At 31.6% G+C, this 16,304-nt stretch overlaps 1 protein-coding gene and 1 pseudogene across 2 annotated transcripts; one reads left to right on the top strand and one right to left on the bottom strand.

The window, feature by feature from the left end:
* Positions 1–382: 382 nt before the first annotated feature.
* On the bottom strand, positions 383–5,460 carry LOC130501325 (probable serine/threonine protein kinase IREH1; annotated as a pseudogene).
* A 4,118-nt stretch (positions 5,461–9,578) lies between these two features.
* On the top strand, positions 9,579–12,817 carry LOC108810465 (protein TIFY 6B-like). 2 transcript variants are annotated; one of them, XM_056996217.1, is made up of 7 exons: positions 9,579–9,808; positions 11,172–11,377; positions 11,524–11,735; positions 11,837–11,930; positions 12,006–12,324; positions 12,408–12,468; positions 12,555–12,817. In XM_056996217.1, exons 1-7 carry the CDS (start codon positions 9,724–9,726, stop codon positions 12,655–12,657), a joined length of 1,080 nt encoding a protein of 359 aa, XP_056852197.1. In that variant the 5' UTR covers positions 9,579–9,723; the 3' UTR covers positions 12,658–12,817. The 2 variants fall into 2 exon arrangements, with proteins under 2 accessions (XP_056852197.1, XP_056852198.1); XM_056996218.1 differs by having other exon boundaries at positions 9,581–9,808; positions 12,006–12,315.
* The last annotated feature ends 3,487 nt before the right edge of the window (positions 12,818–16,304 follow it).

Below are 16,304 nucleotides of genomic sequence, written 5' to 3'. Positions count from 1 at the left end.
TAAGCACAGATTCAAGTTCACTGCAATGGAAAAAATAGTTGCTCTCTCTTGATTTTTAATCAAAATAATGTCTCTGTGATTTATTAATATACATGTACTTTGCATTCTCACTGGCTTTGGCTAAGAAAAGCTTGTTATTAATGTATTAGTATCACATTTGACGAGAGTTTAGTTGTGGCTCTTATCCTTTATGGAGGAGCTAGGATTCGATCTTGTATATGGATTATGGATTGTAAAACAGAGTTTGAATGCAACGTCTTTGGCATGTTAATAGCGAAACAGAGGGTTACTCAAGAAGAGGAGCAGAAAAGAGCTATTCATGAATGTGTTTTACTGCACAACTGATTATTTTGGAAACAACAAGTGATTAGAGAGAGAGAGAGAGACGATCTCTTACCGGTCTATAATATCATGTGCTTCAGCACTCATTTCTTCACGGACATGAGGCCATGGTATGTTACGTTTGAGAATATTGTCAGCTGCTAGGCTATCCTTATGCCTGAAGGTCTCTGCTAACTTGTCAAGAGTTCACAGCAATTGCCATGAGCCGCTCATCAACACTCAGTCCTTTCTGGTCAGATTTGTCAGCTAATGTACAAATTCTGGAGTGATCTTCAACATGGCTAGTGGGAACTTCCTCCTCACAGATGCGGCACATTATTGAACTTTCCTCCGAGACGAGTGGCGGCTCTCCCCAGTAACCCCAAGTGATACTGTGCCGATGCTTGGGCGAATGTTCACGAGTTGCTGGCGGGCAGTTTAGAACAGCAGTAGTATCATCACTAGGTTGTCGATTTCTAACCATATTTGGAGGTCATGTTTGGTATCATTCTGCTCTTCTGATGGAAGTTTCTTCCAGGAAGACGTTCTATCAATGTTCGCAGGAGATTCAGATTCCTTAAGAACATAATTTTCAGGAGGACAGATAGGAGGAACTGAGCGTACAACAACGTCTTCCTTCCACTCCAAACCATGCTGTTCCTGACTATAAGCTTTCTTGGTGGATAGTGGTATCTTCAAGATTTTTGCAGCACTTGACTGACGTAGTTGTACAACTTGTTCCTCTTCTACCCAACTTTCTTTCTCGTACATCTGGTAAGTATATAAAGCATCCGAGTATGAAGCAACGCCCGGAGGGACCTCTTGACGTCTATCATCTAAGTCCTGAACAATGCCTTCACACTGAAGCCAGAAATCTCCAGGAGTAGTCATACCACAACCGCGAGCCAATATTAACAAGCCACTCAGGATGACTTTCTGCATTTTTTCTCAAGAACTCCCACACGGTCGGAGAGTTTACTTCTTCCTTTGCTTTATCACATTTTGCACGAATTAGAACCAATATCTCCTGGAAAAGACAGACACTATTAGACTCTGCATACAGCAAACCTCACAAGAGATCAAAAGAAATAGGAGAGTCTAGAATACCTCCACATTATTCGACCTACGAGGCTTCCACAATGGAAAGGGACGTACACCTTTTGAGTTCAGTTCACGAGAAAAGCTTTTAATGTCACCAGGAAATCTCTTCCGCGGAGCACTGGTCGGTCATACGAAATAAGGCTTGTTAACGTGGTGATTCTGACTCTTTTAGATTTTCCAATTCATACGAATTCTAGAAAGAAGTCAAAAAAAGATCACTTAAGACTACTTCAAGATTATATATTATGATAGAGAATGAGGTACCTCTGGGGTGCAGAATTCTGAATTTCTTAAGAGGGCCAGTGCGACCTAAGAAGTACCATCATAAGTTACTCTAACAGGAGAGACACAATATCAAGAAACAGTTGAGAATAACTGTTTACTGGGCGGGCCAGTATCAGGAGATATGCCATCACATAACTCACTCGAGCGTGGCCTATGTTCTCTCTCTTCAAACCCTAGCTTAATACTCCCAGCTTCCTTCTTCTTATTAACCTTAACCCAAGCCCAAGCCACCATCAGTAACCACCTTCGAGAGTTTTGTTGATGTAAAGATATCCGCCCTGAAGTAGTTGCTGACATAGTTGCTGAAGCACACGTCGGGTTGAGTGGTGAAGACCATGTGGAGTCGAGATGTTGAGCTGGAGTCGTGTAGACTTGGAGAGCAAAGGAGTATCTTGGAGAAAAGGCAAAGAGGAATAAACTTGAGGAGCAAGTTTATGACTTAAAGGAAGAGGAATAACTGCATTCCAAGAAAAGTAAAGTTGCACTTATTGATATGGAAGATGTCCATATTGTGGTTCCTTTGAGACTAGAGTTTCGGGAATGTGGAGAACTATATAAGATAGCTATGGGTCGTCTGTAGAGAGACAGAGACACAAAGGCTGATCTTATAGAGAGAGAGAAGCGCTTGGAAGTGTTCTGGGTCGTGCTGAAGTAGGGGCTGAAGTACTTGACGGTGGAAAGATATAAGCGGGTAGCTTAGGAATTGTTCAGTGGCGTGTGTTAGGGTGTAACACTAGACATGTAAAGCTGATTAAGCAGAACTTGTAATTAAGTTGTACAAGGCGATTTCTAATAAAGCTATTGGTGTGTGCTTGTGTATTTTGTCTCTCTGATTTACCTTCTGCAGTACTATTGTTTGTGTCGTCTTTGCACTTACAAGTTTGCTCGTAGACAACAGAGGAGGAGTTTCTCCATCACTCCTAAAATTGAAAAGTCTCTCATATGGCAACGGTCTAGATATCGTCTTGATCCGATTCAATCCAATCCCAGAGAGGAAGGCATGATCGGAGAAATGAAAGCATGTCCTCCTTCCCTCGCGTCATGTCCAACGGTTACTTTCTACGACTCAGAGCTAGGAGACAAGTTCGATTTGCAACTTGAGCTTGAGCTTGGGATTATACAATCTACTAGTACTAATCAACACAGACCCCATTTTGGTAATTCCATGATTATAAATTTTGAAAACTGAGTTACGCCTCTATTTATATTTGATCATTTTACTTACAAGAATCCTCCATTTATTGGGCTGTTATACTAATGGGCTTAGGCCTTATTTTTGTCTAACTTGCATTGTTTTTAGAATTGATTCTCGAATTTAGGAATTCATTTTCTTGTGTTGATATTCAGATTTCAGATTAAGCAAATTACCGTATAGAATTTCTAGAAACATTTGAATTTTTAACTTGGAAATATACATGATAGCATATCATATAATAATCAACATGTTCTGGCTCTCTACTAAAAGTATATGAATCGTATTCTAATGATTTCCATTGATAGCTTCATGCATGCAAAATGACAAAAGAAAAACATAATATGTTGTGGTACATGTAGAGTTCTTTTCTGCTCCTATTTGAATGAAGATATTGATGATCTCTGGGTTCCTCTCTCCATTACAAAATTCTGAGAAAAAAATTGAAGAACAATAATGGCTTGATTGGTGACATGAGTTACCATAGATTTAAGTTGAGTTAGAGTTGTAACTCAAAAATGTTACCAATCATGCATTAATTTTTTTTTTTTTAGTTTGGATTTGATTTAAGATGTGTTGTACTTGAGTTACAATTTTGACTTATCTCCTTTATAAAATTGTTAACTCAAATCATAAATCTACATCAACCAAAATCCCATATTTTAGAAGTTGCATTACAAATTTGTTTGATTCTTTGTTTAAAAAAATGAAAATCGTGACCAATAACTTCAGTGCTCGTGCCTAAATTAATGCTAGTCAAAGATTTTATAACAAATTCTTTATTGTTCCTAATTTTTTGAATTATTCAAAAATTTAACCAACTATTATTATAACAAAATTTAATTAACTATTTTTATTATTATTTAATTTAATTTATTTTATTATTGATATTAGAATAAATATTATTTTTAGATTATAATATTTAGAAAATAATATATATTAAAAATTATTTTTCAAATTTAGTACTTATTTAAAATATTTTAAAATGTCTTTATGTTTTATTTGTTTTTAATAAATATTTTACTGTTTATATGTTTTTAATAAATATTTTACTGTTTATATGTTTTGGATAACTTTTTAACTTTCTCAAGGTCTTCAAAAAATATTAAGTGGTTGAATAGAAATGTCTTCCTGATCACATCATTTTGCATTTGAATACCAAATATACTGATTGTAATAGCCTTTCAGCAAAAGCATGTGTACCCCCTTAAGAACAATAGATAATTTTTTCACAAAAATATACTCCCTAGTTTCATATTATTTGATGTTATAACTCAATATACATATATTAAGAAAATAATTTTATTAAAAATATTATTAAAGTATTATTGAAAAAATATTATATTTAATTATAAATAGAAATAGTAAAAATAAAATTGAGTGCACAAGTTTTGATAAAATTAAAAAATTTCTACATTTATGCTAACATTTTTTATTGTGAAATAAAAAAATTCTTAAAACATCATATATATTGAAAATGTGGGAGTATATTATAAAGCTAAGTTATTGTAAACACTCATGAGACTTACCCTCGATAAATTTCTCATCACATTCGCTCCATCTTCAAGATGGATGTCAAGAGACTCCATCAAATGGTGTTTGCCTATTATCATAAATTTGCTTGTATTGTAAGTCCAAATAGTATGTGAAAGAGGTTCACTCAAGACAAATGATTATAATCTGAAGTTCACTCAAGACAAATGATTATAATCCGAGGATTCTAGTAGGCTTTGTAAGATGTGGATGTACAATTCCTCCTTGCAATAGTTCCTGGAAAAAACATACATAAAAAGTATAAAACAAAAAATAATAATATATTTTTAAATTATGTCTAGCTTGACATATAATTGTAATTGGTTCACAATATTTCTTTCTTTTAAGCATGTGCATCCTGACCTACTACTAGGAGATGTGACAGAGTCCCGTTAGCCTAATAAGACATACATAAACTAAATGATGTGAAATTGATTCTAACTATATAGATAGAGTGAAGTTGTAAGAAAAACAAAAAGAAAAGAAATCTCTTTCATAAATTTACCAAATGCTTAAAGAATTCAGGTGAACATCCATTGAAAAGATACCATATGGATAATTCCTTCAATGAAAATTTTATTTATCTACAAATAAAACATACATCCAAGTTTGATATATTTGGGAAGACCTAGTTGTGGCAAATTGATAATACATACATCCGGTTGTGTGTATACAGTATAACTAGATGGCCATGATCTTTATGAACATGACGAAAGCATAGTTGAAGCCTTGAACTTTTCAAGCTTCTTTCCTCTTACAACCCGAACAATCTTAATCCAGGTTAACTACTTCCACTACAAAAATATAATGTACACCAAAAATTAATGAGCCAAAGTAATATAATATATTGATTCTAAAAGATAAATTGTTTTTACAGAATAGATGACTAAACTTTATATGCATATTTGACTCTTCTGCTGCATATAAGAATCATAAAAGATTTAATTTTCAGAATGTACCTGGAAGATATAAGCCAATGGGATAGCAACTACAACTACAATTTCCAACTTCCTAGCATTAAGCAACATGATCCTATATCAAATTTTCATATTAATGCACTGATTTTTAGAGATAAAACAATTACAAATATTTATGAAATATTAATAAATAGATATAAGCATAATAAAAACAAAATACACATATATTTGTATAAACAATTAAGAGATGCAACTTTTCATATATATGAATAGTCACGTCTTTTTAGTTTAAAGGTGGCTATTTTGAAATGATAATTATATGAATAGTTGTAACTTTTCAATTTAAATAGTCACATCTTTTCAATTTAAAATTAGTTATTTTGAAATGATACATATATGAATAGTCATAACTTTTCATTTAAATAATTACATATTTTCAATGTAAATACTAACTACTACACAGTTCTTAAAACAAATAATGAAATGACACATCTTAAAATATAATGAAAAAATAAAATTCCTACAAAAATACATAATTTTTTAACATTGTTTTGGGTTTTCTCATGAAAAAAATTTATGAGATGCAATTTTCATGTATAAAACTTAAGCGATTCAAACTTTCATATTAATACACTGATTTTTAGATATAAAACAATTACAAATATTTATGAAATATTAATAAATAGTTATAAGCATAATAAAAACGAAAAGACATAAATATTTTTATAAAAATTAAGAGATGCAACTTTCCATATATGAATAGTCGCATCTTTTTAATTTAAAGGTAGTTATTTTGAAATGATAGTTATATGAATAGTTGTGACTTTTCAATTTAAATAGTCACATCTTTTCAACTAAAAGTAGTTATTTTGAAATGATACATATATGAATAGTCACAACTTTTATTTAAATAATTACACATTTTCAATTTAAATACTAACTATACACAATTCTTAAAATAAATAATTAAAAGATACATCTCTTAAGATATAATGAAAATACACAACTTTTAACAAAAAGAAAAAAAATTCCTATAAAAACACACAACTTTCAACATTGTTTGAGATTCCTATTATTAGTAGATATATAGAACTAATGAGAAGCTAAAAACAATAAAACTTTTCATCTCTCGAGTTAAGATTGACCATCCATATAACCGAACCAAAGCCAGCCAAACTAATCTAATTAATATTCATTTTTTTAGTATCGGAAAGACCATCCACTAGTATATATTGAGAAGTGATTTGCCACATGTATTCTCTACAATCGTTTTCACAAAAAAAATTGTGACGTGGCTATTAAGATTGATGACATGTCATATGGTTAAATATGACATGGACAATTACATTTAATACTAATATATTTTTGAAAATCTTATTAGAATATGACAATAACTCATATATTACATTTAATATTGATTTATATTTTTGGTAAAGTTTGTAAAATATGGTAATAACTCATAAATCATCACTAAAATAAATATATTCAAATATGACATTTTGAATTTCGAAATATTATATAATTTTACTTTTATAATTATAAAATTTTTATTATCTAAAATTTTCTAAATTTTCTGAATTAAAAAAAAAAATCGTTATATCATTAGTTTCTTTTAGATATCTACAAATAATATAAATATTATTTAGTTTTAATTTTTTGATAACTATACAATTTTATATGATTTTTAGTAATTTTGTACAAGTTGATTTAATACATTTAACCAAATGAAATAAATAATTTGTTTATCTAAGATTTAAACTTTATATATATACATATATATTCTTAAATATAATTTAAAATACAAAATATTTTCTCTTAATTTTATGCTTAATTAATGATATTTATATTAATTATTGGTCAAAATAATAAAATATATGATATTAATAAATTAGGTTTTAAAATATAAAATTTAACTTTTACAAAATTCATCATTACACATGGTGCAAGAAAATATCTAGATTAATAATTGTGACATGACTACTAAAATTGATGACATGTCTTATAGATTAATATGATATGGACAATTATATTTAATGTTAATTTATATTTTTGGTAAACTTTTTAAACTATGGTAACTCATATATTACATTTATTATCGATTTATATTTTTGGATTTTTAAATATATGGTAATAACTGATAAATCATCACTAAAATAAATATATTCAATTATGGCATTTTAAATTTTAAAATATCATTTAAATTAAAAATATTTCAAAAATATATACATATTTTTATAAAATTATAAAAATTAAATCATAAAATCAAATTAAAACGTAAAATCATTAGTTTTTTATATATATCTACAGATTTTTTAAATATTGTTTAATTTTAATTTTTGACAATTATGAAATTTTACATATTTATTTAATATATTTAATTAAAATAAATAGATAGAAAATCTACCTATGATTATAATTTAAATATATATATATATATATATATGCACATTCTTAAATATAATTCAAAATAAACAAAATTGTTTTTATCTTAATTTTAATGTTTAGTTAAATCAAATTTATATTAAAATATTGATAAAAAAAAGAAAATTTATAATTTTAATAAAAAAATAAAAATAATTTATATTTATCTATTAAAAATATTTTAAAAATATTTTACTGCACATGGTGTAGGAAAACACCTAGTATCTAGTATCCTCATCGTTGGTCTTTTTTTTTTACAACAATCGTTGGTCAATCTGGAGCAAGCCGTGAAAGATACGTTTATTTAGCATCTTTTGATATCATCCTCACTCGGTAGGTCCACATTTGATCTGATATTATCTAATATGAAATGTTGTGTTTTCGATTCCAAGTTGTCTTGGCCTAGTGGTAAAGGGGCTCCGGCTGGAGCTTCCGCCCTGGGTTCGATTCCACCTGGCCACCGGAGCTAACGTTAAATCGCAAGAATACGTGGGTTGCCGTCGGTCTCAGGGGGATTAGTCTTGGGCCTAGAAAGCCTTTGGATCACCCCTGGTTAAACAAAAAAAAAAATGTTGTGTTTTAAAAGAGCACTACATCGTGGTTAGTTACTTTCATAGCAATGAATATTTTATATTGATATCAATATCGAGGTTGTCCAAAAAAAATATCAATATCGAGAAATAGATAAAGGCTGTAGAAAATGACGTGTGCTATTTTTCTCCAAACAGAAAGAACGATATTATCGTGGGCAGAGATCGGCAAGTTGTTGTGTGTGCTTGACTGCTTCCAGCTTACATTTGATAAATTATAAGACTTGCTACTGTATTAAAACATTGCAAAACGTTAATTATTGTATAGGTTTACTAATTCTTCAAGAACGTGACGCACGAAATGGCGTAATTTACTCGCCAGGACCACATGCAAAATACTACTCAACAAAACGATGTCAACGAGTCGTTTAAGTATTATTTACATTTAAAAAGAAACATTTTCAAAAAAGCAAAAAAAAAAGAAACATTTTCTTTTGGTACCAATAGTTACATAACTTACATTAATACAAGTATAGTTAAAGCAACATATATTACTAATTGATCCAAAATAATATACAATGTTTATTATTATTGAAGTACACTGACAAAAATAACGATTTTAAAATTAATCGAATATGTGAGTTGTAACATAATCACATGGTGTATTAAGCTATTAGTTAGTTTACAAAAAAAAAGTATTAAGCTATTAGTACTATCCGGTGATTTGAGGATTAAACTATAGATTTATAAAATACAGAGAATATAAATTATTTTTGCTTGCAGAAAAAGATTGAACGTGCAAATGTTTTTCTTGATCAAGAGAGAACGTGCAAGGAAGTAATAATATTAATTAATACTTTAAATTAGAAAATCGATAAAACAAACGAGTCTACAACTCACGCGCTCCATTCGCGAGTCAGCCGACAATTTCGAGTTTTGTTACGAATAAAGTTTAAAAAAGGTGAATGAATTAAATTGGCGCTTCGCGTCTCGTGAATCATTCACGTCGAAATTTGACTGGAGCTCGTAAAATAACCCACGTGACTCACCACGTGTCGACAACTAAAAGAAACGCCACACGCATAAATGGCACTTCGCGACGACGCACGTGCTTTTCGACCGTCTATATCCGGTGACGTAACCGGGAAAACCTGTAGCGGTCTTTTTGCGCCAATAGGAAAGGAGAAAAGGAATCTTTTTCGTTTATTTTTAAATTTCTAAAAAGCTTCAAATAAATAAAATCGTGGTGTTCACATGCCTCATGCGATGCTTAAAAGGAGAAAACTCGGTGTGTGTGTTTTAACTTCATCCCACGTTTTTCATTTTCCTCCATCACACAAGTTCTCATTTCTTCCCTTTTCCGGTGACTCTTAAGCTTTTCCTTCAGGTAGATATTTGTTTGGTTCCAGCGGTTGCATATAACATGGAGAGAGATTTTCTCGGGCTGGGTTCAAAAAATTCACCCATCACTGTGAAGGAGGAAACCAGTGAAAGCTCCAGAGATTCAGGTTAATTTTAAATATCTCTCCCTTCGGCTAAACTCTTCAACTATATTCGTCAATTTGTTCTAGATCCTGATCAAAATTATGTGTTAGGAGTTACTACTAGATTAAGAATCTGTTTTTGGAAAAAGAACTATATGGTTTTGGTCGGGAACTGGATTGTCAGTTTGTCTCTTGGAGGATAACATATTGTCCGTCCCTTTCTCGGGAAACAAAGAACTGTTGAATTTATGAATATTAGTAGTATTAATACTCCCACTGTTTCATAATAAGTGTCATTCTGAGCTTATTTTCTTGTTACACAAAGAGTGTTACTTTACAATTCTAATATAAATTCCAATGAAAATTAATTGCAAACTGCATTAATTTTATAAATAATTTTATTTATCGAAAATACTACTGGTCAAAGAAGTATAATTAATTATAACTTACATATATTTCAACAACTTTTTTAATCTGTGTGAAAAATGTCACAACGACACTCTTTAAAAAATGGAGGGAGTAGTACTATTTTGTTTAGATAAACGGTGAAAAACATGTTGAAATTCGAAGATTGTTTTTTTTTTTGATAAAAGGCTTAACGAGAACAGATCTTAAGCTAGTTTTTTTGTTAAATAAACAAAACTCTAGGTAGAGATTTTGTTTTCATGAATCTAGTACTAATCGAGGACAAAATTTAATTAGTAGTTTATTTTAAAAAAACGAATACGTAAAATGCTGGAAAGGAAGGCTTGAATGAAACGGATAAAAAAAATAAAGTAGAATAGAGACGGTTGGTAGTAGGAATAAGATTATTTTAGGAGAAGATTAGTATACAAAAAAAAAAGTTCCAGTTGGATTGTTTTATGCAGTGATTAAATATTGATTTGTGTGTTGATTAAGTGAGAGTGGTGTCAGGGTGTTATTATAACACCTATAAAATATAGTTGAAGGTACATTGAGAACGAATAGTTTTCTCACCACGATGAATAAACAAATTACGTCCGATTTGTTTTCTTATTAGTCAAAACGTGGCATTCCATAATAGTAGTGCATCGACATGTGCTGTGTTATGTATAAAGTTGAATCTCTCTTTAATTTAAAATTAAATAGTAATAGTATTAAACTATACTCGTTTCGATATAATTATTTTGAATAATTTTATATTTATTTGGGACATGGTTTCTAAGGTGGTTTTGTTGCCTCGTTGAATTTGTAAACATTATCAGTTTCTTTATTTTACATAGTTGGTGACATCTTTTTCTTAGGTTGGGTGTTGAATTATCTCTCTTTATTTTATTTATATAGATCTCGAGACATTAATGGTTTAACGGTAACCACTTCATGTCTGACTTTAAACTGATAAAGTTCGTTTGTTTTCCTTTTACAGCTCCGAGTAAAGGAATGAAGTGGTCATTCCCAAACAAAGCCTCTGCTACTTCTTCTCCTCAGTTTCTAGCTTTCAGGCCATCCCAAGAAGACAGACATAGAAACTTTGCAAACTATCATCTCCCACACTCTGGTTCCTTCATGCCATCATCAGTAGCTGATGTTTATGAGTCCTCCAACCGGAGCACTCCTTACAGTTCTGTTCAGGTATTTGCCGAATCATGACCTATATGTCAAACCAATTGTCAGGTTGATTAGGGTCTTGTTTTAACTATTGATTCATTTGGAGTGTGGACTAAGATTCTCATTAGCAGTTTCCTTGCATCTTACGTTATGGCTTTTTCTGGTTTCAGGGAGTTAGGATGTTCTCTAGTTCCAATCCACATGAAGAAGCTACCTCAGTTTCATTCTCTAGGCCGGGTCTCCAGTCTCATTATGCACCAGGAGGAACAAGCTTCATCAACAATAGCGTAAGCTCGCAACCTTTGGTAGGAGTTCCTATCATGGCACCTCCAGTATCAGTCCTTCCTCCTCCAGGTTCCATTGTTGGAACAACTGATATTAGGTACCCATTGCTTCTATCCAATTTTGTTAGTAATTGTGGCTAAAGAATCTCTTTTGAGAAAATCTATTCCATGGCTGACTCAAAACTTCTTCTTTTGCTAGATGTTCTTCCAGGCCATCAGGATCATCACCTGCTCAGCTGACCGTCTTTTATGCCGGTTCAGTTTGTGTTTATAATGACATATCTCCTGAAAAGGTAACTCAAATCACTTTCTCCCATATATGCTTTACTCATTTTGCTTTAATAGTGTTACTGATTCCTCCATCACAGGCCAAGGCGATAATGTTACTTGCTGGAAACGGTTCCCCTATGCCACAAGCCTTTTCACCACCTCAAACTCATCATCAACAAGTGATCAATTATGCTCGTGCCTCCGTTGATTCTTCAGCTATGCCTCCTAGCTTCATGCCTACAGTCTCTTATCTTAGCCCTGAAGCTGGAAGTAGCTCAAATGGGTTCGGAGCAGCTAAAGCAGCAAGAGGCTTTACAACAACAACATACCACAACCACCACCAAACTAACGCATCCAATATCAACTCTTCCGTGGCGGCTTCTTGTTCTGCCAATGTACCTCAAACAGGTAAAATAGGTAAAGCAAAGTCTTGTTAACTAATGGCTAACTAAACTCGCCTTCATGAACGCGGCTTCATTCTGCTTATGTTTCTTATGCAGTGGCTTTACCTCAGGCTAGGAAAGCATCTCTGGCTAGGTTCTTAGAGAAGCGCAAAGAAAGGTACACACACACAACCATTCTTCTTCACAGACTAAACCAATTAATGTTTTCTTGACTTAACTCTTAACATTTTTTTGGTTTTGCAGGGTAACAAGCGTATCTCCCTATTGCTTAGACAAGAAGTCATCAACAGATTGTCGCACACCAATGTCTGAATGCATAAGTTCTTCTCTCAGCTCTGCAACCTAATCAGTGATACTGCTTCAGACCACTCCGGATCCGTATTTGCATTTCAGTGGTGGTTATTCTGTTATTTTATTTTATTTTTGTTACCGAATTTTCCTTCTCTGGTTACACGGAGTTGCTTCTTAGCTTGTACTATATACTACTATAGTGTATACTTTGATCATATCTGATTTTGATCGAATGGAAACTATGATAAAATTCAAAATTTGTTATTCTAAACTGAAACAAAATCAAATCAAAAATAATTTTTGGTTCTCTACTTCATGATTATACTGCAAATGAAGTACTCATGTCCCAGTGAATTGTCTGCACTTAATCAAATCTCAATAAGCTCTTGTTAGACACTAAATTCAGTTGATTAAGCTATTAACCAGCTTGCTTAAGATTGTTTATCCCGTTTTCATGTGCATTACTTTCCTGAAAAATTATGTAAATCCAGACAAGAACCATAACCTCCCAACAAAAAAAAAAATCAGGGCATGATATTTAATGGAAACTCATGGCGTATTGACATATTTTTATCTTCTGCTGATCTAATGATTTAACATTGAAAGACGGAATGAAAAAATAGAGTTTAGGAGTAAGATAACATATAATGTAGGAGCAACAGAGTTCATAAGCCGAGGGAAGACGGCAAACGAAAGCATTAGTGCTCGTCTCAATTTTGGCAGCTAAAAGGACTGAAGCACCACTTTCTCAAGCGCTCAGTGACGTACTGCCTTCTATCAACTCAATAACATAAAATTCATAGACGCAGAGACTTCACAGAGACTAACTAACTAACGATTACTTGTTCTTGATATGGGCGTGTATTATATATACAGTTACATAACTGACAGCTACATCTTGAAAACCCTAATTTGTACGCTTCGTGAACCCTTGATGCTGCTGAGCCTATTTTCCTCTTATTGGGCCTTTCAGTCTTTCGGCTAGTAGGTTGCTAAACTCCTTTGTTTGTCCAGTAGTACTAGATTGGTTCTGGTGGTTGGTACTTGTTAACTTCAAGGCATTTAATAATACTGCCTTTGTGGTTACAACTTACAAGTGTTGTTGATATAAATCTTAACCAAGTAGTGTATCTACTCGTTTACTCGTTTTTTTCCCTTGAGCACCTTAGTTTTAACATCTGTGATTTATTTGATTCAAAGTCCATAGATGTTACCTTATGCTACAAGTTTTTTTTATGAAACCAATGACAAACCATAATTTCAGCGATAAAAAAGATACACGGTTTGCCGGCAGAACTAGAGGAAGCACCTCAAAATCAATCAAGAAAGTTTCTAGAGAAGAAAAGTGAGTTGGTGGTCATTACTGAATTACATTTACAGACTTGGTTATCCTCTATTACATCTTCAAAATTTATTTTTATTATGACCATCTCATTAAGTTACTAACTCCTAATTATTACAGATTTTAGCTAATATCAAAACACTTGACATGTTTTTTTTTTCTTCTCTGTTTAGGGTTTTTTTGTCATAATTGAAAAATAAAAAATTGAGCAGTGATGAAGTTTAAGAAATAGTTGTCATTACTGAATTGCATTTACATCTATACTAATAAAGAAGGATCCTATTGGTTTTTTTACTAAAAATACCATTTTCTTTATTAACATTGCATATTTCATTAAGGGCAATCAAGTAATACTAATAACACATTAATATTGGGTCAATTTTTTGGATCAAGCCTACTGCCCACATCAGATGTCATTTGGGCCATTTGAGCCGATTAAGAAAAAATCAGATCCAATTCTTATTTTTTTTCTCCAAGTTCAAATAATTTCTTTTCAACCATTCTTACTATTTTGTGTAGTGACAAAAAATTAATCACTTAATTATTATGTTTTTTCTCCTTTTTAATATAATTTAAGCATTCATAAAAAATAGATTTTTTCATTGAAAAGTATAAATCTTTATTAAAAGTATATAATTTTTATTTAAAAAATTAACCACATAAAAAATTAATTTATCAGAGTTATACCAACTTAATTCATTAAAAATAAAGTTTAATTTTCTAAACGTAAATACTCATTAGACCTGGACGTTCGGGTACCCATTCGGGTACAGATCGGTTCTTTCGGGTACATATCGAGTTTTTCAGGTTTTGAAATTAAACCCCACTCGGGTATTATAAAATTTTGGGTCGGGTTCGAGTCGGATCTTTCCGGATCCGGGTGGGTTTAGTTCTCATGCATAAGAACCTGAAAAATAACCAAATAACCAAAGTATCTAAAACGGGTTCGGTTATTTGTACTCAAAGTAACCAAAGTATTCGATTAGGTTCAATTTTTTTGTATCCAAATTACTCAAAAGTAACCAAAAGTAACCAAAATATCCATTCTATACAGTTTTTTTGGGTAAACTTTTATCCAAATTATCATATTTTATCCAAAAATATTCAAAAATATCGAAATAACTACTATAGTTAACTTATAATATTAATTTAAAATATTAAAATAATTATAAATATAATTATAACATATATTTTAAGATATATATTCACATTTCGGATATCTCTGGGTACTCATTCGGTTCTTGGTTTGGGTCGGATTTGGGACCAATTCTTCGGATATAGCAATTTAGAACTCATTCGGATATTTACCCCGGGTCTGATCGAGTTCGGGATCCTGATTTTTGGGTCGGTTTCAGGTTGGTTTTTTCGGATCCGGATATTGTGCTCATGCATATCTATGCTATTAAAGCAGGGTTCTATTGGTTTTTTTACTAAAAATACTCCTTTCTTTAATAACATTGCATATTTTATTAAGGGCAATCAAGTAATATTAATAACACATCTATATTGGGTCACTTTTTAAAAATCCAGCCCATTACTCACATCATCTCTTTTGGGCCATTTGGGCCGATTAACAAATCAGATTCAATTTTTATTTTTTTCGGATCGGGTTCGAGTCGGATCTTTCCGGGTCCGGGTGGGTTCGCTTCTCATGCATAAGAACCTGAAAAATAACCAAATAACCAAAATATCTAAAACGGGTTCGGTTATTTATTCTCAGAGTAACCAAAATATCCGATTCGGTTCAAATTTTTGTATCCAAATTACTCAAAAGTAACCAAAAATATTCATTTTATACAGTTTTTTGGGTAAACTTTTATCCAAATTATCATATTTTATCCAAAAATACTCAAAAGTACTAAAAATGACTACTATAGTTAACTTATGATATTAATTTAAAATATTAAAATAATTATAAATATAATTATCACATATATTTTTAGATATATATTCACATTTCGGGTATCTTCGGGTACTCATTTGGTTCTCGGTTCGGATCGGGTTCGGATTGGTTCTTAGGATATAGCAATTTAGAATTCATTCGGATATTTACTCCGGGTCTGATCGGGTTCTGGACCGTGATTTTCGGGTCGGTTTTGGGTTGGTTCTTCGGATTCTGATATTGTGATTAGGCCTATACTCATTTAAAATGAAACACGATAAAGAAAGATAAAAAGCTTAAGTATTTTATAAAAAAAAACAAATATATGAAAATATGACATTTACTAAGTATTTGTCAATTTAAAAAATAAAAGAAAATAAATCTGCGCTTTGAAAGCGGAGGTCAAAATCTAGTACTGGATTATACTCTAATCCATTCTTCAAATTTTATTTTTATTATGACCATCTCATTAAGTTAT

Source organism: Raphanus sativus, unplaced genomic scaffold, assembly GCF_000801105.2.
Source record: "Raphanus sativus cultivar WK10039 unplaced genomic scaffold, ASM80110v3 Scaffold0164, whole genome shotgun sequence".
Classification (NCBI taxonomy): Eukaryota; Viridiplantae; Streptophyta; class Magnoliopsida; order Brassicales; family Brassicaceae; genus Raphanus; species Raphanus sativus.
This window is presented reverse-complemented; position numbering and strand designations above follow the sequence as displayed.